The sequence below is a fragment of the Miscanthus floridulus genome, chromosome 3, assembly GCF_019320115.1.
Source record: "Miscanthus floridulus cultivar M001 chromosome 3, ASM1932011v1, whole genome shotgun sequence".
Lineage (NCBI taxonomy): Eukaryota > Viridiplantae > Streptophyta > Magnoliopsida > Poales > Poaceae > Miscanthus > Miscanthus floridulus.
Genome location: NC_089582.1, coordinates 36,073,098 through 36,097,628, shown reverse-complemented (window position 1 = coordinate 36,097,628; position 24,531 = coordinate 36,073,098). Strand labels below are relative to the sequence as shown.

The following is a 24,531-nucleotide window of genomic DNA, read 5'->3' as shown; positions in this document are numbered from 1 at the left end:
AAGCTAGAACAATTTTGTCACTTACAATCTACAGTACCATCCCATTACTTTTACACACATCCTGATCCTATATTTCAATGGCTGAAAAAGAATGGATTGTTTCCGATGAGCGTTCAGTATTGTAGACGTTGTTTTTAGTTTTGATTGTGACATGTTGTATGTAGACCCTGTCTCCGATGTTATAGCCAATGGAACCTGCAACATATTATGATGTTGATTAGGATCCTTTTATCCACGAATAGTCAAGCTACAGTATTAACAATGCGGACATTGTTCCACGATATAATAGATGTTGAGTTTCCGTGTCACATCCCATACACTTAAAGATTACTAAAATTTATCAACTTCCTTGTCAGAAGCCCCACTACTGAAGAACCAAGCAAATCAGGAAGGGCAGCAAGGCGAGTGGATGGCGATGGCTATTTGAGTGAAGTGAAGATAGGCCGACCCACAAGGAAGCCCAACCGAAAATTCATAGTTGGTGACGGGGCTGTGTGAGCAAAAGGAGAGGAGGCATGTTGGGAGAGAGTTGGCTTAGGTTGTTGGCTTGTGTCACTGGCGGTGGCGCTGTCCGGTGAACCGGCAATGATTTCTTTAGAATTGTATCTATCTACCTCATATATTCAGAATTGCTCAAAATAATAGTTGAGATCCTGACATCTGGTATCGGAGCCTAGGCCTCAACCTGGATTAATCCACCACCATCTCACTCGTCACCACGTGCGGATCGGAGCTATGGCGCCACCGCGCGTTCACGACCCACTGGCCGCCATCTTGGCCAAGCTAGAGAAGAACGGCAAGGAGGACGACACCCACAAGATGCTTGCTAACCTACAACTCAAGATGTGGACGGTCAACGACTCATTGCAGAAGCTATTGGTAGGGCAAGAGCAAGTCGCTACCTGGCAGCCCGAGATGGAGACGAAGGTTATTGAGCTGAAGGACTCCGTCTTTGATCTGCGTCTGAAGGTGGATGTCTTCATCCACGAGATCCCAAAGAAATCCGATCTGAGCACCGATCCGGATGGAAAGGGAATGTCGACTCCCGCACACCTAGGAGTACCATCTAAGGAGGCGGCATTCAGTCAAAATGGCCCTGGCTTCGACAATCACTATCGGAGTCTGGGTACTGGGGTTCGAATCCCCGGAACCCACTCTGGTCACAGATGTTACTCAACCCCCATTCTACACCTCTATTCCATTCAATTTGGGTATTGGTGCATCCGGAGTGAGTGGTAGCATGGCACATAATTGGGGATCAGTCATACCGAATCTTGATTTGCCAAAATTTGATGGTACGAACCTGAAGATTTGGCAGAAGCATTGTGAGACTTTCTTTGAGTTCTATTCCGTTCCACCGGAGCTTTGAGTGAGATTAGCAATTATGAATTTCGAGGGCCCGGCTGTGTTTTGGGTTCAATCTGCAGAGGATAGGGTGAATGGCGTTAATTGGGATGTGCTGTGTAGGAACATGTATGCTCGCTTTGGGAGGGACCAGCACAACAACCTGATTAGACAGTTCTATCGCATCCATCAGGAGGGAACTATTGTTGAATACATTGACCAGATGTTGCCTAGTGCATCGACTTTTAGCTCATGAGGGCACCCTCACACCTGCCATGCTCACTACTCGTTTCATAGATAGCCTGAGAGATGATATCCGTGCTGTTGTGATTGTTCAACATCCCACCGAATTGGATACTGTTTGCTCTTTCGCGTTTTTGCAGGAGGACGTGACCCTGTCGGTCACTCGGCAGGATAGATCTTTGCATCCACAATATATACTATATGTGCTCAATAATTCAGCTACCTCTTGGAATCAAAGCAGCAGACAGGTAAGGTGTCCTTGAAAGGGAACTCTACTCATCTGAACATATGGATTTGTTTATGGAATTTATTTTAATAATCCGTACTCCGTAGTAAGTGCGTTGTGATGATCCTCTCCACTCCACAATCCACATGATCTGTATCAGCAGCTCCGGAAGGGGATTGAATATATATTGCATTGTTGGCGAGACATGTGCATGTGATGGTGGCTAGCCAACCGAAACAGAACGATTCGTCAGAGCAAATGGCAGATCTCATGCAGTAGTTAGCTAATAAAACAAATACAGCTACCAATGATGCTCTCTGTTTCCTTAAAATCGTATAGATATATGTGTGTGTGTGTGGGGTTGGGGGGGGGGGGGGGGGTGGGGGGGGGGGGGGGGTTGCTGGTACAGGTACCTTGTGCAATTGTTTAGCCCATACTGTACCAGTCAAACTACAGTGCATAATAGTATCATTTTTGCGTTAAACAGAAATATAGAAACTAATTAATAACATGAAGCATCTTCGGATCCCAAACTGCTGCTTTTATGGTAGTATTTGATTACTGAAAACTGCATGAACTAACTTTAAAACCTGTTTGGATCCATATACTAGCCAACAGTAAGCTGGTAATATTAGCTCCTTTGTATTCAAAGAGATCCAGCTAATAGTTTAACTAATTGTTAGTTAAATACCAATTAACAATTATCTTACTAGTTGGACCAAACCAGCTAATAGCAGCTAATGGATCCAAACAGAGCTTTATTAAACCTCATATGATTTCAAATGCTCATCATTATATGGCCTCTTTCTCTGACTCAAGTTATCTGAAAATGTTATTTGGCACCAAAGGGGAATCCATAGGCATAATCTTAAAGTTCCACCATGGCAGACACAATCGAGTCATTATTATGATCAACACAAGTGGCAAAAGTTGTTTGGAGTCCACCATTAATCTCTACTCATGAAGAAGAATATCAGGGGCAGACGATTATATTCTACATTAATTCTTCACACAAAAGCAGGCCACCAAATCTCCGCATTCTCATAATAGATCATTCATTTTGGAACCACACTTTATTATACAGATAAAAAAAACTCCTATCTTTCTCAATTGACAATTGACAATTGACAAGATGTCATTGGGACCAATTTTCTACTGCCTAAAATACATCGACCTAATCTGGCAGGCCAGCCACTAAACTAATTTTCCATAGTCATCTTGATGTGTCGAGGTAGCTTTTTAATAACACTTCATCATCTGATTTGACCTGAAATTAAAGCTTCCCCACGCATCACGATCCAAGAAAAAAAATATATTTGGTCTTGACAGGCATCGATAGTTGGCAAATCAGTTGCTTAATTCGTGTACGAACCAGCAAAGACTCCATTTATAGGAAATTTCCTACCACCACACACTGTCATCATCGCTGTCCTGTGTATATATGCACCTGATTGCATGTTATGAGAAATAATCTTAATTGGGAGTATCAACCTAAATGACCTAGTAATATATATGTGTGGGTGGAGCTTGTTTTTGAAGCTTCAACGGCACTTTTTAGAACAAGATGGATTTGGAAGTATTAGCTAGAGTAGTAGCTGTTAGAAAATGAAGTTAGCTTGGAATGATAGTGAGACGAGGGAGTATCAACCTAAATGACCTAGTAATATGTATGTGTGGCTTGTTTTTGAAGCTTCAATGGCATTTTTTAGAAAAAGATGGATTTGGAAGTATTAGCTAGAGTAGTAGCTGTTAGAAAATGAAGTTAGCTTGGAATGATAGTGAGACGACAACGCCACCACGCCACGCACACACAAATGTTGACATTTTGCAGAAGCGGACGGGAGGGATGAAAGCGAGATATTTATGTTTGGAGATGCTGGCTTATTGCCTCCTTGTTACGTCAGCATGTGTCTGGACCGGAAGATGAGGTGGCGACACAGGATAGCAGTCGTCAACAAGGGCTGACTAGGATAGCACAACAAACACAGCTTGTGAAAAGCGTTGTTTGGTAAGAGGTGCCTAGGCAAGAATGACAAAAAAAATTAATAAAAAGGAGGTTGTTCTAGAGTAAACGAAAAAAATCTTACTATCTCACTATTAATAACCCAAGGTTCATTTTGAGCTACTCCCTATGTTAATCATCACAGGATATGCTAAGAAAAAAACACACTAGTACAAAACCTATATTTGGGGGTGCCACTATTTCTGTTAGGAACAGTTGGATCAAAAACCATCCCAGGACATGGTTCCAGAGATGGACCGACAATGAAGAATAATTTTTATGGACGATTGGTGCTACAGACACCCCTCAAAATGTCCTATATTTTCAAAGGCAATTGGTATTACGGAGTGCCCCTGGAAATAGAGGCATCTCTAGCAGGGAATGAAAACACCAACTGTCACTAGAAGTCGAATGTCATGGATGGTTGGTAACATGAACCACCTCTTCAAATTGATGCCGCACAAAATAAATTCATATTCTTTTGGTGCAAAAAAGTGTACGATAATTCTCATTTTTTTGTGCTATTTTATGTATATTTCATCATTTCTGGAAAATGGTTTGTAGGACCAGGCCACATTACAGACACTACTACAGAAATGAGATCTAGTCTTGGTTGGGAACTAGCTCTACTCCCGGTTTCCCAACCGGGACTAGCAATCCGGGACTAAAGGTGTTGTTCTTTAGTCCCGGTTTGCCACAACCGGGACTAAAGGGTCCTTTAGTCCGGGTTGGTGTTACCAACCGGGACTAAAGGGTCTACCTTTAGTCTGGGTTAGTATTACCAACCGGGACTAAAGGTTGGAGGACTTTTAGTCCCGGTTGGTGGCTCCAACCGGGAGTAAAGGTCCACCTTTAGTCCCGGTTGGTGTCTCCAATCGGCACTAAAGGTCCCCTGCCACTGTGACAAGCGCAGTAGCCGTTGGACAGGGACCTTTAGTCCCGGTTGGAGACATCAACCGGGACTAAAGGCCTCTCTAGTCCCGGGGATAAAAAAATACCGAGGCTAATGCCAAATTGGGACATCGTTCTAAAGTCTGTTCTCTAGTAGTGAGACCACTCCTAGAAATCTATTTCCCTGGTCGCTTGGTGTATCCGATCATCCATACAAATCGATTTTTATATGCACTTACATACATGCCCCTTGGTTAGTGCATCCTTTATGAACCAAATCTAGCCACCCCCTACTAATGCTTTGTTTAGTAGTAATAAACCCTAAATTCTCATAAATATCAGGAACATGCGGCCATCAATTAAGTAAGGTATAATATGAACTCTGATATATACTTATGTCTTAGAAAGATTATAGGAAGCACTAGTAGAGAACAGACCTTTGATCCTCGGTCAAAATGGGCTCTAGTCCCGGAATTTTTTCTGCCCAGGACTAGAGATACCTTTAGTCCCGGTTGGTGGCTCCAACCGGGACTAAAGGTCCCTACCCAACGGCTACTACGCCAGACAGAGGTGGCAGGGACCATTAGTCCCGGTTGGAGCCACCAACCGGGACTAAAGGTATACTATGTTTGCAAGTTTATCAAGGTGGTCTCCCAAAGAATTTCTACAGAGAGACTAAAAGTACGTTAAAAATACACTATATATTCATTTAATTATTATTATTGATTGTGTTACTATGTCTTTATATATATATATGTACATATATTAATTTATTTTTCCTTTAATTCAAACATGTAGACTCGATGGTTGGAGGAAAAGGTCATACGGCAAGACCAAATCAAAGCAATTCAAGAGTTTATAGCCGGATTTTTTAATGAGCAGGTCATCGATTCTAAGGGCGAGTTCTACTTCGACCCGACACTGCCATGGAAGCCAAGCTAGAGGATGAGAGAAAACTTGTTATATCACAACAACTGTAATGTAATCTTTTTATAATATATGCACATGAAATAATATAATGTAAAATACACATATGCATGCATGCATGTAAATATATATATGATGCATATATATATATATATATATATATATATATATATATATATATATATATATATATATATATATATATATATATATATATATATATATATATATATATATATATATATTTCTATGCTTGAATTGTGTGATTTAATACGTTCGTTGTGCTTGAACCGAAACATACTATATGCGCGTATAAATGTATAATTAGCATCGTACAATACGACTTCGAAAACCTATTTTGAAAAGAAAACAAAAAAATGAAAAGAAAAGAAAAAAGAAAAAAATCTTTAGTTCCGGTTCGTATTACCAACCGGGACTAAAGGTGCCGGCCATCGTGACATGTCAGGAGGCACCTTTAGTCCCGGTTGGTGTTATCCACCGGGACTAAAGGTCCTCCTTTAGTCCCGGTTCCTGATCCGGGACTAAAGGACCCCCCTTTAGTCCCGGATGCTTGCTCCTGGGTGGGGAACCGGGACTAGAGGGGGTTCCCCACCGGGAGTAAAGCTCTGTTCTCTACCAGTGCAGTGTGAAAGCAGTGATGATGTCCTAGTTAACAAAATACGTATGCAAGCACACCATGTGATATTTCGCTGGATAGTTCCACGCAGATGGAGCCTCCTTCAACCACCAGATGGTCCCTCTATTTATTTCACTAGAAAATTTTGCGAGCTTCACGGTGCCCTACTGGCCAGATTGTGAAAACTGATCTAATGTATGAACTCTGGAAGCAATTTCATCCTTCAAATTTACTAATCTAGGAGTTAGGACTTGTTTGCCTATTCATTCAAACCAATCGGCCTGAATAGCAACGGCCTCCAGCACCAACGCTATCACCTCCCAGGAGTCTAAAGGGAAACCTTGCCTCGTGTAGCCATTAAGGGTGGCAGCACTCTTGCTTCATGAGCTTGACAAAGGCACTGCTGTTAACATTGTCAGTCCTCATGCTGGCCTCTAGCCACTACTGCACACGGGCTCTTTGCCGAGTGGTTTGAATGAATAGGCAAACAAGTCCTAACTCCTAGATTAGTAAATTTGAAGGATGAAATTGCTTCCAGAGTTCATACATTAGATCAGTTTTCACAATCTGGCCAGTAGGGCACCGTGAAGCTCGCAAAATTTTCTAGTGAAATAAATAGAGGGACCATCTGGTGGTTGAAGGAGGCTCCATCTGCGTGGAACTATCCAGCGAAATATCACATGGTGTGCTTGCAGGACACTCGGCAAAGCCCCTATTGCACTCGGCAAAGGCTTTGCCGAGTGCCGCACTCGGCAAAGAGCAGTCAGCAAAGAACCCGTCGGCAAAGGTTTCTTTGCCGAGTGCCACATATCGGACACTCGGTAAAGCCTTTGCCGAGTGTCACGTCAGTACTCGACAAAAAAAAAATCCGACGTCAACTCTGACGGCCTCTTTGCCGAGTGTCACCTCAGCGGCACTCGGCAAAGAATTTTTTTTTTGAAAATTCTTTGCCGAGTGCCATACTCTTGCACTCGGCAAAGAATTTTTTTCTTTTTTTTTTAAAAAAATCTTTGCCGAGTGCCATGGATCTGGCACTCGGCAAAGCTGGGAAATTGGATCTCTGCTTCCCAGCTTTGCCGAGTGCCATGGTCACGGCACTCGGCAAAGCCCTCTTTGCCGAGTGTGGCACTCGGCAAAGAGGGGAAAAATGCTATTTTTTTGGTTTTTTGCTTTCCATCAGCACAAACAAAGAAATCACATATATATTAACACACAGCACAGGATATATCACATACACATCCATATTTCATCACATACACATCCATAACCCATCACATACACATCCACCATCCATAATACATCACATACAAATCCATTGTCCATAATCCATCACATATATTCGCATCATCCATGACAATATCCATCACAATATATATATGTCTCTAGTAGTAGTCCAACATAAGGCTAAGTCTAACACAAGTCCATGAAACATGAAAAGAAACAAATAAACGGTACCTACTGCTAGCCTCCCCACCCGGAGTGTGAACTGCCACCTTGAGGAGGGCTAGTTGGCCACCCGGCCTGTGGAGAAGGGCCACCTTGAGGAGTCGGGTTCGAACCCGCCGACTGTGGTTGCACAAAGGAGAAGTGAATTCATGAGTATCTACAGGAGGGCCGCACAAGCTAAAGGAATAAACAACCATATATACTCACCGGAGTCCCTACAGGAGGAGGAGCCACAACTAGAGCGAGCAGCGACTGGGGCACGACCACACCTGGCAAGGCCTGAAGGCTCGCCATGAAGCTAAACATGTCCTGCAGCCTCTGCGCCTCGGCCGCCCTTTGGGCTTGTACAGCCTCCATCTCCAGCCGATGGGCCTCCGCCTGGGTCGCTTGCTGGGCCTCCAACCTCCGCAAGTCGGCCTGCAACATTCCACCTGCAATGTTTAAACAATGCAAAGGCAAGGTAGATGTGTAAAAGCAATGAACGACGAATAAAACAATACTAACCTAGAGTTCTGCCATCTGCTGCTGTGAGCTCTGCTGCCGAGAGCGTATGGGGAGGGAGGAGCTCGTGCTCCTTGCTCGAATCTCGGCGAGGATGGGAACAGAGGCGGACCGGAGCGAACCATGGAAACTAACCTCATCTACGCATCCACGGGCTGTCCAAAATACGTGGACAATCCGAAAGAGATACGGTCACAGATATGTAAAGATCTGCATACCTCCGACCGTATCTCTTTTGAACGGGAGACGCCTAACTGGGCTACGTGACCATATAAAACATCCATGCAAAGGAGGAGGGGGTTATACCTAGGGTGGCGGTGGAGTCAGGCTAGCGGGGCAGTGACGTGTCGGTGCAGTGGCAAGGCGATGCGGTGCAGGCAGACCAGCAGCGTCGACGAAGATGATCGGGGTCGCCGAGTCCCTCCCACGGGTCCTCCTACATAAAAAGGCAATAGGTTAGAATCCATTGAAAATTTCGGCAGCACCTCCCCTGCACGAAGGCCAACAAACATATATATACCAAGATGAGCCATGTACTTTAGTTCTCTTTCCATGCAGATGAAAGTATCAAAGTAGTACAACAACAAATACTACTACCACTACAACTACTACTAACACTAACACTACTACTACTAACACTACTACTATCACTACTTACTACTAACAATACTACTAACACTACTAACTACTAACTACTACTACTTACTAACTACTACTAACACTGCTAAGTACTACTACTAACTACTACAGGTGTAGCGCATACCTTCGCGACGAGAATGGCAACAACGAGGGTCGGCGACGACAGCAGGGACGACCGCAGCGGCGTGAGGGTCGACGGGCCTAGGCCGGCACCTTCCTTCTCCTCTCCTTCTCCTCCTCCTCTCTTCTCCCCTCCTCCTCTCTTCTCCCCTTCTCCTCTCTTCTCCCCTGCCTCTTCCTCCTCTCTTCTGTGGTCGGGCGGGGCCGGGCGCCGCAGGGAGGCGCGGTGGCTGGGGCGGGGCCAGGCGGGGGCGGGCCGCCACGCGAGGCGCCGGCGCAGGGAGGCAGACGGGGACGGGCGCCGCGGGGGCCCGCGCGGGGAGGCGCGGTGGCCGGGGCGGAGGCGCGTGCCGGTGATGTGCGGCGGCGGCGGCTGAGGGAGAGAGAGGTGAGAGGGAGAGAGAAATGAGAGAAAGAGAGAGAGCGCGCGCCGGCCGTGCGCGGGTGAAGGGATAAGGCGGCTTTGCCGAGTGCCAGATCGGCGGCACTCGGCAAAGTCAATTTTCTTCGCCGAGTGTCGTGATCTGGCACTCGGCAAAGTTTTAAAAAAATTCAGCAGCTCTTTGCCGAGTGCCAGATGGGCGGCACTCGGCAAAGAATTTACTTTGCCGAGTGCCAAAATTTGGCACTCGGCAAAATAAATTTTTTTGGTTTTTTGCCACCAATTTTTTTGAAGCTTTAGTACACTACCACAAACAACATGTTTAAATTTGGGACATTTTCATTGCCTTTTGGCATATTTTTATAGTTGATTTTGTTTTGTTGCATTTTTCCAAAAAATGTAAGTTTGAACTGCAGGTGCATCGAATAATGTATTACATTCGTTCAAAAAATGTTATCCCTGTTTCTTAGTGTAAATTTAGGCTAAATCCAGGAACTGTCTCGAAATTTCGATCAACGTGCTCATGGGGCAACGTCGCCAACTTGCGTGGGAGTGGTTTTTTAATTGTATAAAATGCGAACGAATTCTGAAAATCATGAAACTTGTCGAGTTGTCGCCATATCGTATGCGTATGCCGTGGAAAAAATTTGAAAAAGTTTCGACCATGTTGTCACGTACGATGCTCGGCAAAGAGGACGCCGCTGGATGCCGTTAGGCCCCTACCAATCTTTGCCGAGTGTCTGCCTTTGCCGAGTGCCATATTTTGCCGAGTGCGGCGCTCGGCAAAGCAAGTCTTTGCCGAGTGCCCGAAATTTATTTCACTGATTTACTAAGGGGCAATGTCGGTGGGCTTAACTCCACTGTAGTATAACCTGTAGAGTATTGGCACCATATGAGATTATGTGTTTTAGAAAATGCACTATTGACTAACTGAAATTTCTAGATGGATAAATATGTGCATAGATTGACAGGATCCTCAATCGATCAGTTCCATCCTTAAATTGCAAGGCTACCTTTATACCCTTCATCATAAAATAGGAGCACATTTCAGTAGTCATGATATTATGACATGACAAATCACAATCTATGTATTGCTTCAAAAGCAAGAGCATCAACAATGAGCAGCTTAACAAATAAGAGTGTTGGCAGCTGCTCAAAGGTAGATATCATTGAGGAAATTTCTAATGAAGTTCTTTGATAGAAGTGAAAAAGAACATGCACGAATAGTCTATCGCAGATAATGTCCCACAAGGTCACAGGCCAGAGCACTTCTCTACGACATAACAGGACGCCCCACACGGATGGATGCAAACACTTGAAAGATGTGACCTACATAAGGCTTTTATATGTATCTATGTTCTGCTGTGTACCTTGAGTAAATTTTGGTAGCTGCACCAATACTCTGAACACAGGTAAAATAATCATGAAACATTACTTAAATATTAGACACAGGTTACCTCTTCAGGATTCATTGGAACGTTACGATCAGCATTATTTTCAGTTGTCATGCTTGGATCACAATCATCTACATAATCTATGTCCATATTAGATCAATTTCAGTTGGAAAGCTTGGATCATGATCAGCAAAATAATTTATGCAAATATTGGATCATTATGATTGATCAAATGTTCAGACATAGGAAGTTCCTTGCTAGCAGGTAGTAGGGACAGAAAATGCAAAAACATAAATCCATCTGTAGCCTCAAGCCAGCTTATTACGATCTTGTACTCTTGAACTCACATTGACTTGGATCTCATGATCTAAGTTCTCTGGATCTGCAAGAAAATGAACATCTTTTTAGTAAATCCAACTGAGATCCACTCACACCGCGCTGCCCAAGATCATCCACTGCGCCGTCACACAGCACCGCCGGTCCGCCGCCATGTGCGAGTTTGCGCCACACTAGACCACCAACTATAGATCCTCTCACCATTGCCTCCGTGCAGCTGTGGATGCGTTCGAGCCACCCAAAGTAGACACCGCACACGGGCTGGAGCAGGACCGGACCGCCGCTGTGCCATCCACAGGGATCCCATGGTCCCTAGATGGTGTGTGAAAGGTAAATGGTCTCACACTGCATCAGTACAAGCAAATCTGGCCTCGAGCGCTCTACCTTGCAGCCCTGCATGCCATGGCCCGAGCGGACGCTTGAAGCGCGGGCGGGCGTGCCGCCCAGGAGACGGCAAGCCAGGAGGCACCTGCGGGTAGCAGCGAGCGGGGCGATGGTGATGGGAAGAAGAGAGAGAAAGGAGAATGAAGAATGAGGGGGTTGGGGTGGGAGCGCTGGCTACTGGGCATTGGGAGGGGCCTCTGCAAATTTGCACGTGGGTGGTTTTATGTAAAAAAACATGGTGATCCCAAATTCTCCCTTCTTCGCATTGAAATAAATTTCACATACCGGTTCTATATGTAAAATATATAAATGTATGTACTGTACATGTGAATCAAATGGAACTTCGCATTGGTATATGAAAAAAGAGAGGGTCTTTATAAAAAACGCTCCATCCACACGACGGAGCGCCAGGCCTCCGTGCACCTGCAGAATGCTCTCGTGCGAGGAATTGGCGCTAAGTTTTGAGCAACCTTATAAACGTATGTACTGTACATGTGAATTGAATGGAACTTCGGATTGATATATGAAAAAAGAGAGTGCCTTTAAAGAAATGCTCCATCCACGCGTCGGAGCGCCGGGCCTCTGTGCGCCCGCAAAACGCTCTTGTGCGAGGAGTTGGCATTAAGTTTTAAGGAACCTGATTATGAATGACTGCAGCTCTCTGATCCACTGTTCTTGATTGTACTAGGCACTGCTCAATCAATAATTGTGGTGAATGCATGCCAGGTCAGTTGGTCTATGTCTTCATCAAGTCATCACTCATCACCAGCCCCTCGGATGTGGATCGGGCATCAACTTTGCAGGATTCATGTTTTTTTAGGTGTGTACGTGTTTGATCACATGTTACATTTTACAACTGAGGTGCTCTTTCATTTGTTGCAAGTGGTTCTATTTTTTGAATTATCAAACTTTAAATACTAATGTCTATTTCTTTTCACTTCTGTATTTATTATGATTTTCTCGATAAGGTCTCACATGGCTATGTTTCAAAGAAGAGAAGACATAATAATGGCATGTAGGTACTACACGTCATACTCAGTATCACGACCTGAAGTCACTCTAACTAAAACCTTTCTTGAGAACCTCCTTGATGACTTTGCACAGTCCCTCAAACTCCCAAGAATCACCTTATCACTCTCTTTGAAGGATTCCTAGTGCTCTCTACAAGGACAAGGACTCTAAATTCTCCAATCAACTATATCAATTCTCTCAAGTCAACCAAATTCAACCCGGAGTCAACTGTGGTCAGCCGACTTTTGGATTTGAGTAGATATTCCAATAAACATGCTAATCAACATCTCTGGTCTCTTTGCATGTGTTTATCACCCTTTAGGGCATGAAGAGTGACCCCAATGCCAAAACCCCCCTTTTCAAAGTCAATTGCTCAAAATCAGAGTTTTGACGGAATGTCCTAATGATTTGACGGATCGTCCACTAAATCATAAGTTCAGCAGAATTAAGTAGGAATGAGCTGTGCTCATCTCTATCTCATGGGACCCATATGTCAGCATGAAATAGAGAGTGTCTTCAGTAGATTCAGCCCCATCTCTCTCACTCTCTCAGCCACTCACCCATTCCCCACTCTCTCCCTCTCTCTCTACAAAGGATGAACAAGGTGAAATAGAGAAAAAATGAAGGGGAAGAAGAGAAGGCAGAGAAAGGAAAGGATAAAAGGAAAGGAGAAAAGGAAAGGAAGGATCAGCACCATCCCAAGCTCAAGAGCATCTCCATGTCTATCTCAATCCATGGTTAGCTCAAGAGCTCTTTTTCATTTTCTTGAAATCTTCTCTCAAACCCTAACTCATGATCTCTCTATGCATGGATGCAATGTGAAGCTTGGTAGTTGCTCCATCATCTCAAGAGTAAGCTCAAGATCATCCCTAGCTCAATCATCTCACGAATCTCTCTAATTCCTTTCTAATGCATTTTTATGGATTTTTGCAAGAAATCTCATGAATGGCCAAATCCATTCCTTTTGCTTGGAAGCAAGGTTGAACATGACCCCATCTCTGATCTTGGTGGCCCAGAGGTCACCCAATCTCAAGGTTAAGTTGCCATGCCCAATCTCATGATTTAATCTCTCTTTTTCTCATGATTAAATTGATTCCCAAATCACTAGTTGCACATGCTAACTAGAGCCCAAAACCTAGCAATCCCTAGCCTAACATGTCAACTAAACAACGCCATGCACCATTGCTTCATCGATTCGGTGGAGCATGATCACGTCAACGACCTCTTCATGATCGATCAACCTAAGGCTAATCAATCTGCACCGGTGGTAAACATGGTGGCTATCCGAGAACTCCCAGATGATTCCTTGCTCACCATCCTGGAATAAACTCCAGATTCTTCAGAAGATTCTACCAGGACCGCCATTATCAGCTCCACTCCGCCTAGGCGTTTTCCCAGGGGGCTGTTCATGGTCAGCCACGACAGCGCCGCCCGTGATGGGGACACCACTTTTCAGCGTAATGCTCGTGAAGCCAGGAACGTCGACCGCGCTCAACGCCGTCAAGAAGAAGCAGCCGCCGCTGCCACCAATGCTAATGCTGGCGAAGGAGAACAGGTTGGCCCAAGCGGCAATCCATCCATCGCTCGCAACCTCCAGCATGAATTCTTCATGGTTGGCAACCAGGAAGTCGAGCAGACACCTAGCGCCAACCTTGCCGTTGCTAATCATGAGCTGGATTGACTTCCATAGACCCCGGAGGTCCTCAAAGTCAGGGCTTTGCTTAAAGCAGCCTAGGTTCAGGTCAACTAGCTCCGCAATTAGCAAGCTCCATCCCACTCAATGGCATCGGCCCACCCAAGGCACCACCGATCCATGGGCCGACGGCCTCGTGGCTCCCACCAAGCAGGAGGAAGTCAGATGCATAGCTCTGTGTTATGCCGCCATGAGGGTGGCGGCCAGCATCTCCAAACGAGGCCAAGAGGCAACTATGTTGTCAACCCCAACCAGCCTCTACGACAGGCCCAGGCCGACTGCGGCAACGTCAACCAGGAGGTCAATCAGCCTATCGGCGATATCCGTGAGCACCTCAACGCCTGCCATGATGCACGTAATCGCATCGAGTGACGACGCAATGAGCGCCATGAAGAGGAAGTCGCTCACCGACGATAGTATGACCAAGAGTTTGGCAATCAAGATGATGCTCCCATGCTAATCGCCCTAGCTAATGCCGACAATGCTGCCCTACTTGTCGCCGATGATCCCGAGGGGCCGCGTGCCTTTACAGCAAGACTACGGGTCGTTCAGTGGCCTGTAGGCTTTAAGATTGCTGGGGTTGAACCCTATGATGTTCAAGCCAACCCCGAGCAGTGGCTTACTAGTTACGCCATTGCTATGCATGTTGCTAGAGGAAGCACCGACGTCATGGCAAATTATTTGCCTGTCATGCTCAAACCCACAGCAATGAACTGGCTCACAAGTCTGAGACCGGATACCATCGGATCTTGGGATGATCTCAAGAGAATGTTCATCGAGAACTACATGGCTACATGTGAATGACTAGCTACAAGGCATGACCTAGAGAGATTATATCAGAAGACCAGTGAACTCCTTCGTAGCTACGTTAGGCGTTTCTCAGAAATGAGGAACCGTATCCTGAATATCAGCGAAGCCGAAGTCATCTCTACATTCGTCCGAGGGCTATACCACCACGATGAGTAGGTTCAATCGAAAATCACCATGGACGATCGGCGAAATGCTCTAGACAGCCAATCAATACGCCGATGCTGAAGAAGCCGACTAGTGGCACAAAGACGATCTCGCCCGGATTCCTCGCCCTAACCGTCCACTACGTCGCAATGACGACCGCCGCAAAGAACGACACAATGATGACCATGACCACCACTATGACGACCATGACCGCTGCCATGATGATCGTGACTGTCACTATATCGATAGGCCAGAGGGATCAAAGGCCAAACAATTTTGTCACCGCCGACCAGACAATGTCACCGCCGACCAGACAGCCTCGCGCTAAGCGCAGCTACGACGTAGCATATGAGACGCTCCTCGACGGACCATGCCCGATTCATAAGAACAGCATGCACACAATGCGAGAGTGCTTTGGCTTAGCCAAGGCCTTCCATAATGAGCAGAATAAAAAGCACGATGACCCCATGGATGATGGCAGCAAGGATCTCGAGTGTCCTAGGGTTGCAAGCAACACCTTTCAAGACCCGAGCAAGACTGTCAGCATGATCTTCAGAGGATGAGCCAGCTTCGAAAACAAGAGAGATCAAAAGCTCACTGCAGGATGGGTCCTAGCAGTCACCTCCAACGACACCATCGCTGACCCTCGCTATCTTCCCTAGTCCGAGTATCCCATCACCTTCACCAGGGCCGATCAGTGGGCTAACATCCCTTACACGGGACGATTCCCGCTTGTCCTGGATACCATAATCTAGAAGGTGCGGTTTAGGAAGGTCCTCATTGATGGCAGGAGTGCCCTCAACATACTCTTCGCTGGGGCCCTAACTGAGTTAGGACTCTCCAAAGAAGACCTCACCCCTATTGATTCTCTTTTCTGGGGGATTGTTCCTGGCAGATCGTCCCACCCTTTAGGCGAGATTGCTCTACCCATCCAGTTCAGCACCATCGAGAATTTTTGTACTGAGTACGTCAACTTCCTGGTGGCCAATTTCGACACCGCCTACCATGCCATTCTCGGCCGTCTGGCTTTGGCCAAGTTCATGGCCATACCGCACTATTCATATCTGGTGCTAAAGATGCCAGCGCCCGGAGGAGTTCTCACCCTGTAGGCTAATCTCGCCGTTGCCTATGCTTGCGAGATGGAAAGCCTCGCTCTCGCCAAGGCGATCGACCTCTCTGCACGCATGGAGGCTTGTCTTGCTAAATCCAGGAAGGTACCAGTGGAGGAGCTAGAGATCATGACGCTGGTGCCACCCCGTGCTGCTATAAAGGCAAAGGAGACCAAAGAGGTGGACCTCAACACCAGCGACAAGGACAAGACCACCAAGATTGGGGCCAACCTCGATCCCAAATAGGAAAGCACACTCATCAACTTCCTACGCGCCAATGCCGATGTGTTTGCGTGGAAACCTGCAGACATGCCGGAGGTACCATGGGAGTTGATCGAGCACTCCTTGAATGTCTCACCGACCACCAAGCCAATCAAGCAGAAGCTTCAATGTTTCACGCAAACAAGAAGGAGGCTATCAGGGTAGAAATAAACCAGCTCTTAGCTGCCAAATTCGTCAAAGAGGTGTATCATCCCAAGTGGTTGGCTAACCTAGTCCTTGTACAAAAGAAGAATAAAGAATGGAGGATGTGTGTTGATTACACCAATCCCAACAAACACTGCCCTAAGGACCCCTTCGGCCTGCCTCGTATTGACAAGGTCGTCGATTCTACCGCCGACTACAAACTCCTTTCTTTTCTCGATTGTTATTCTGGTTATCATCAAATCTCCTTAAAGGAGGAAGACCAGATTAAGACATCATTCATTACGCCATTTGGCACCTACTGCTACACCACCATGTCCTTCGGACTCAAAAATGCTAGTGCCACCTATCAAAGGGCCATTCAGCATTTCCTTGCTAAGCAGATAGGGCACAATGTTGAGGCCTATATCAACGATGTTGTGGTCAAGTCTAAGATTGCTGATGACCTCATCGCCGACCTCGAGGAAACATTCAAAAGCCTAAAGGAATTTTGATGGAAGCTGAATCCCGCTAAGTGTATTTTTGGTGTCCCTTCTGGCATACTTTTGGGGTACATTGTTAGTGCCAGCAACATTGAAGCAAACCCGAAAAAGATTTCAGCCATCACCAATATGAAGCAACCGACCTATGTGAAAGACATCCAGAAACTTACGGGATGTATGGCGGCTTTAAGTGTAACAACCCAAAAATCCACACACCAAAAATCCCAACTACAAATTTTTTTTCTTCAAAACCCCATGTGATTATGAGTGACAATTGTAGGAGCTAACCCTAAGTGTTGCATTAGTCGTAATCCAACTAAACAAACTCATAAGCATAGCATGTCACTTGTTGTATATGTGTGTTTAAAATCCCTAACACATACATTCTTGCATGCATTTTAATTCTAAACAAGTGAGTTGCCTTTTATTGATCTTTTGTTGTGCAAATAAGAGTGACCACTTATAATTAATTTATCATGCAATAAATTAATCACCTAAGTACCACCTAAGTATGTGGGCCCCACCAACCAGCCCTAAGCTCCACCCTTAATCAAGGTGCACACTTGTACATGAAACTAAATAAATCAAACCCTAACCAAATTGGCAACAAATAAAAGAGAAAGGAAAACAAAATAGAAAAAGAATAAGAAAAAGAGAAAGGAAAGAAGAGGGAGCAGCAGCAGCCCAGGCCTGCTCGGCCTTGCGAGCCGACCCAGCAACACCCTACCACCCGCGCGCACACAAGCCACTGACGAACCAGACCCACCCGTCAGCCATCATGCACCGCACGCGCTGCATCAGGACAAGCTGACAAATGGGCCCCCTCTCAGCCGCCCAGCTACAGCGTCATCGTCTTCCCCACGCTCCCTCCACCATGCGACCGGGAGCCAACCATCGAGCAGGCGCGGGCTCGGGGTCACGCACATCGCATGACCCTGTCCCCCACCTTAGCGCCGCGCCCACGCAACTGCCCCACGCCCGTGAGCCGTCTGATGCGCATCGCGCATCACCGCCGCCCGATCAACCGCCATTGGAGAAGCCTAGAGCTTCTCCTATAAAAGGAGGAGCCCTGAGCCCTAGCCCTCCATTCACCTCGCCGCCACCGTGTGGTTCGCACCAGCACACTAAGTCGAGGGACGAGAGGAGAAGGAGAGGCGCAGAGAAGGACGCCGCTGCCAGAGCAAGAAGGGAGGAGCCGCCGGCGCGGAAGATGGCGAGTACCTCTGTCCTAGCTCGGCTCTGCTATCACCTTCGAGCTCCCCACGGTGAGCCATCTTGCTGAGACCACCTCCCTAGCCAAATGGAACGTGCACCGCCATGATCAAAACCTTGCTGAAGCTTCGAGCTCCGGCCTAGCCCAACTGGTTAGCTAGGGAGACCACCATGGCCACGCTTGCCGAAACCCAGGACGCGCCGTGCGCACTGCCATCAGCCAAAAGAAGGACCCCAGCTATGACGTTGTACATCGAAGCAGGAGCGCACATGCACGGAAGAAGCCCACCAGAGCCCTGCGTTGCCGCACCGCACCTCGTCGGAGCGCCACTGCCTCCGCTTTGCCCCCACCACCGTGGTCGGAGCCACTGGGAGCACCAGGAGCTCCTTCAACACACCCACCATGGCCGTAGAGCACCGCCGTGACACCTGGATGATAGCCATATAGACCAAGAAGCCATTAGCCGGCCGCAGTGCCTTGACCACGTGCACCGGACCTAGGGCAGAGCTCCACCGTGCACCACCACTGTGTGCGGACTCCACCGCGCCTTATGGTCATTGCTGACGCTACACTATGCCTCCCCGCTAACTATCTAAAGGAAGACGGGGCACCAGGACCCCTGGAACTGCCCCTAGATGCCTCGCCGACGAGCACCGCCACACTGAGCCACCGTTCACCGTGGCCAAAGCCCTAGGAAGCCCTATCCGTCGCCCTGACCCCACCATCGCAGTCGCCCAAGTGGTCTGAGAAGTCGTCGAAGTGGCCGGAGAGGTCGGTGAAGTGGTCGGAGAGGTCACCGAAGTGGTCGGAGAGGTCGCTAAAGTGGTCGGAGAGGTCGCTAAAGTGGTCGGAGAGGTCGCCAAAGTGGTTGGAGAGGTCGCCGAGGTGGTCGGAGAGGCCCCCAACGCTGGCGTGGTCACATTAGGAAGCTAAAGCCTACCCTTATCGGACGCTAGCACCGCCATAGGGGCTCGCCAGTGACCTCACCGCCGGCGAGAGTTCCGTCGAGGAAGAGAAGGGGAATTTCCCCTCGCTGGCCACATGTCTGTGCACTTGGTGCACGTGAACCGAACCCTGGGAAGGAGTATGTGGACCAAGTCCTTCATAGACCGGCTCTGCAGTCTATGGACCAACGCAGGCGGGTTCACCATGAACCGCGCCTCACCTGCACCGTGGACCTCGGCCTGTTAATGGCCCAGTAAGGCGACATGGCCGCACCAGCGTGCGCCACATGGCGGGCCAAAGCCCAGCCCATATCTAGGCCCAACCAGCCCAGTTTGGACCTATCCTGGTTTACCATTGACCGGCCAATGTTGACCATCGACCGGGACCCACATGTCAGCGACACAGAGACTCTGGACCCACATGTCAGGAGGTGACATCATGCTGACGTCATGATGACATCAGCGGGACCCACCTGTCAGCCATGGTTTAGCTCTGATGATGCCATGCTAACGTCATACTGATGTCAGCATGCCACGTGGACCAACAGGAGCGTGACACGTGTCAGCACGATATTAATTCAGCCCTTTTCCATTTTCAGAAATGATTGAAACTTCGGAAATTCATAACTAATTCATACGAACTCAGAAAAATACAAAACTAGGACCAAAATTCATCTAAAATTGAGCTCTACGCAATGAACCCATGTTTGAGTACATTTGGCTCTTTTGAATTTTCATTGCTTTTTGTACTATTCTATAGACATCGCTAACGCGACTATAATTCGATCGTATGCAGACTCGGAGGAGAACCAGACGGACGAGGATCGTGAGTACTATGAGGAGTGTGGGGATGACTTCACTGAAGGTGCCACATCCCACCCAACCTCGTATCACCTATTACGCATGGCTAATTTAGAACTGCTATTGCTTTACTTTATTGTTATATTCACACTATGATAGGACTTGCATGGTAGTATGCTTACTTGATGGCTTTTACCTTGACTCAACCTTACCCCTACTTACCCTGCTATTAAGCTAGACACACGCTTCCTGCTATATTTCATTGCTTATTACTTCTACTATGCTTGTACTACATTGATGCGTGGTGGAAACTGGTGTTATCAGGACTATGGGGAGAGTGCTCCGTGTGTGACTTGGGTGCGTGGAGGGTAAGGGTTGTGTCAACCAAGTTGGAGTATATGACGAGCCTGGGGCAAGTCTTGCCGTGGGGTGCTACCTGGGCACCCCTGGAAAATAGATACCTATGGTGGGTAAATGGTATATGAGGTGGCCCTAGGTGTGAACCTGTGATGGGAGGAGCCCGGGGTGGAGGTGCTGTGGTGGCACGGTAAATGGAAACCCTGATGAAGACATTCTGGCTTGGCCATCCCTAAGAACTTACTAGTACTCAGATTCACCGGGAAGCCTTACATACCACTCACCCTATATGGTGCGGGACGGCCGGACTACTTGGTAGGATATTGCCACTACTGCTAGGTTGATAGCGGATAGTGCGAGGAGGTACGGGGCACGGAGGATTCCCCCCACACCCTTCCAAGACTTCATGGAGACCTTGTGGACCTGTCTCATGACTCACAGTTTTAGCCACCCCAGACTAGACTTGGGGTGTACCAGGGCTGAATGGTAGAGTGGCATATCCTAGGCTAGCAAGCGACCAGAATTAGCCCAGTTGACGACGGTCAACGAGGAAGGCGGATCTTGTGGTTATGTAAAACCTCTGCAGAGTGTATGGTTGATCGATCGATACATATGCCGACTTGTCGGCTATGGACCTTTCCTGGGTTTCGCTTAAACTAGATAGTGAGATGAGTCCTTCTCTTCTTCCCCCTTGAGAGAGTGTCGGTCGTAGCCAGGGGCTACGGGCCATGAGACAGTGCCGAGAGGGAGTTAGCCTATCGACTGAGCGATGGTATGGTGGTGATGTGGTGATGATGTGGAGATGGTGGTATATCGATCCTAGGATCGAAACCTAGCACTGGACGGAAATGGGGTGGAATGGGTGTGGGACTGGTGTTAAAACTTGACCAACTGTTATTATATACTTGATATGCTAATACATAGGAAACCCTAGCCTTATAGGTTCCTTTTGATTATATCCAACTTGCATCCAATTTCCACAAAGCAATGCTCATAGGGTGGGAATGGCCAGTACAAATCGTACTGATAAATTTTGGCACATAAGTTCTGCTGAGGAGTATAGCTCTGAAGAGTTTGACAGTTGAGGAGTTTGTTCCTACGCTCGAGTTTGGCGATCTTATCTTCAAGCTGTTCTGAATGAATGCTACTTTTGATTCCGCCAATGCGGCGATGTAATAAATTATGTAATTTTGCACTATTTGTACTCTAATATTATCATTGTATGGATGTGGTATTCGACTAGAATTTGGGTAATATGATCTACAACGGTCATAATACACTTTGACTCTATGGATTTCCCTTCGCGGAAATCAGGTCGTTTCATTAAGTCTCTTCATATCATGACTGGGCGAAAAGGGTCTTCCCTTCTTCAAGTTACTCAAAGCTAGTGAGCGTTTCACCTGAATGGAGGAGGCCGACAAGGCCTTCGCCAAGGTCAAACTCTTCCTTACTTCGCCTCCAATTATGACAGCGCACAACCCAACGAAACTCTACTAATCTACATCACCGCAACTTCTCAGGTTGTCAGCACGACCATTAGCATCGAGCGCGAAGAGGATGGACATGTGTACAAGGTTCAATGCCCCCTTTATTTCATTAGTGAAGTCTTGAATGAGTCTAAGGCTCGATATCCTCAAGTCCAGAAGCTATTGTACGCAATCCTAATTACATCCCGCAAGCTCCACCACTACTTCGAAACATACATGATTGCTATTGTCACTGAGTTTCCACTCGGTGATATTCTTTGTAACAAGGAAGCCAATGGGCATATCATCAAATGGGCGGTAGAGCTCAGCACATACTTGATTGATTTTAGGAGTCGACAGACTATAAAGTCACAAGTGCTTGCAGATTTCATTGTCGAGTGGACAGAGATGCAAGAGCCTATTTCGGCTGATCGTCCCAAGCACTGGATGATGTAGTTCGATGGAGCACTCAACATCGATGGTGCCAGGGTAGGCATGTTGTTCGTTACTCCCTCTAGGGTTTATGGATCCACCTCCCGGCCTCCAACAATGCCACCAAATACAAGGCAGCGCTCCATGGTCTTCGTATCACCATCGAGCTAGGCGTTAAATGCCTCATGGTTTACGGGGACTCTACATTGGTCATCAACTAGGTCAACAAGGACTGGTCCTGCTCTAGCGAGAAGATGGATGCTTACTATGCTGAAATTAGGAAGCTTGAAGGAAAGTTCTATGGCATTGAGTTTCACCACATCGTCTGAGAAGCAAACCAGGCAGCCGACCGCCTGTCTAAGATAGGGTCGACCAGAGCACAAATTCTAGCATGAGTTTTTGTTCAGGACCTCATGATGCCCTCTATAAAGCTAGGGTAGGAGGTTGATGAAAAGCCCCTGGCCGACTAGTTAGTCATGATGGTTCCCACACCAAGCGGTGATTGGAGAGAACAATTCATCAAGTACCTCACCACGGCAGAGGTGCCGACTAATAAGACGGAGATGGAACGTCTTATTCGCCACAACAAGCATTATGTCTTGATCGATGGCAAGTTGATGCGGAAGAATGCGAAAGAGGACCTGTTGTACAAGTGCATATCTCAAGATGAAGGAAAGAAGTTACTCCTCGAAATCCGTGCTGGATCGTGTGGCAACCACGCAGCGTCTAGGAATCTGGTCGGCAATGCTTTCCGAGCTAGTTTCTATTGGCCTTCTGCCATTGCAGATGCTGAAGCACTAGTCTGATGATGTGAGGGCTGCCAATTTTTTGCCTAGCAGATCCATGTTCTAGCACTGGCCCTTTGAACAATCCCAGCTTTCTGGCCGTTTGCATGTTGGGGACTGGATATGATTGATCCTTTTAAGGCTACTCCGGGCGGATTCAAATTTGTCTACGTTGCCATTGACATGTTCTCCAAGTGGATCAAGTACAAGCCCCTCATCATAGCTATGGCAAAGAAAGCAGTCGAGCTGGTTGAAGATATCATTCATAGGTTTGGCTTGTCGAGCAGTATCATCACCGACTTGGGGTCTACTTTCACCGGTAGCGATTTTTGGGATTTTTGTGAGGACCGGTGCATCTCCATTAAATATGTCTCGGTCGCCCACCCTAGAACCAATGGTCAAGTTGAACGGGCAAACGACATGATATTAGATGCCCTTAAGAAGAGGCTGTATGAAAAGGAGGAGAAGCACCCCAGAAGATGGCACAAGGAATTACTGGCTGTGGTTTGGAGACTCTGGACTCGGCCCAGCCGTAACACTGGTGTGTCACCTTATTACCTGGTGTACGGCTCCGAGGCCATTTTGCTGGCTGATATCGCCTTTCGAGCACCTAGGGTGGAAAATTTTGACACAGAGAAGTTGGCGCAGGCCCGATAGGAAGATATCGATCGTCTAGAAGAAGAACGCCTGGTTACATGTGTTCGAACGGCCAAGTACTTGGAAGGCCTACAGAGGTATTATGACCGCAATATTCAGGAGCGATCCTTTGCGTTCGGTGACCTAGTACTCCACAAGAAGCAGAAGACAAACAGAATGCATAAGTTTTCGTCACCTTGTGAGGGCCCTTACATTGTCAAAGAAGTCACCCGACCAGGGTCCTATCGACTATGCGACTTAGTAGGGATAGATGTTCCCAACTCCTAGCACATCGAGCTCCTTAGGCATTTCTATCCTTCAAATATTCTACAAAAAGATATGTACCTCTCCATATATAAGTTCAATAAAGTTTTCGCCATATTTCTCCCGTTATTTTCTCCAAGTTATTTCTACGTTTCTCCAAATATTTTTTCCACCATTTATTCTCCATCTCTACGCTACTCCATTTGTTCTCCATGTGTTGTATCTTTAAGATACTCTCCACCAATTCGCTGACCAGCCACATTCTCATTTGCATTATCTAGAAGTGGCCCTATTCTCTATCTCACACCTACACGTGCACGGGCAGCAGCGCTCTGCGTTATGGGTGGTCGGCAGCGGTTCCTCGGCGACGTTTGTACTCTTACGCGTAAACAGGTGATAATCACTCTACGCTATGGGGTATGAACTAGTAGGGGCTAGTGATGCGATATAGGACCAACTAGAAGGAAATTTTTTATATTTAAAATATGA

The 24,531-nt window shown here is 47.0% G+C and overlaps 1 protein-coding gene across 1 annotated transcript; it reads left to right on the top strand.

The window, feature by feature from the left end:
• The first annotated feature begins 13,919 nt into the window (after positions 1-13,919).
• On the top strand, positions 13,920-16,485 carry LOC136543522 (uncharacterized). The gene is made up of 3 exons (XM_066535946.1): positions 13,920-14,038; positions 16,026-16,235; positions 16,341-16,485. Exons 1-3 carry the CDS (start codon positions 13,920-13,922, stop codon positions 16,483-16,485), a joined length of 474 nt encoding a protein of 157 aa, XP_066392043.1.
• The last annotated feature ends 8,046 nt before the right edge of the window (positions 16,486-24,531 follow it).

What these genes read in the sequence shown, in the direction of transcription:
- LOC136543522 (XM_066535946.1), top strand. Translation starts at nt 13,920, where the DNA reads ATGGGGACACCACTTTTCAGCGTAATGCTCGTGAAGCCAGGAACGTCG. An exon ending in ATGCTGGCGAAGGAGAACAG is followed by an intron (nt 14,039 to 16,025) that starts GTTGGCCCAAGC and finishes TGTTCCTGGCAG; the next exon opens with ATCGTCCCACCCTTTAGGCG. An exon ending in CCCGGAGGAGTTCTCACCCT is followed by an intron (nt 16,236 to 16,340) that starts GTAGGCTAATCT and finishes TGCTAAATCCAG; the next exon opens with GAAGGTACCAGTGGAGGAGC.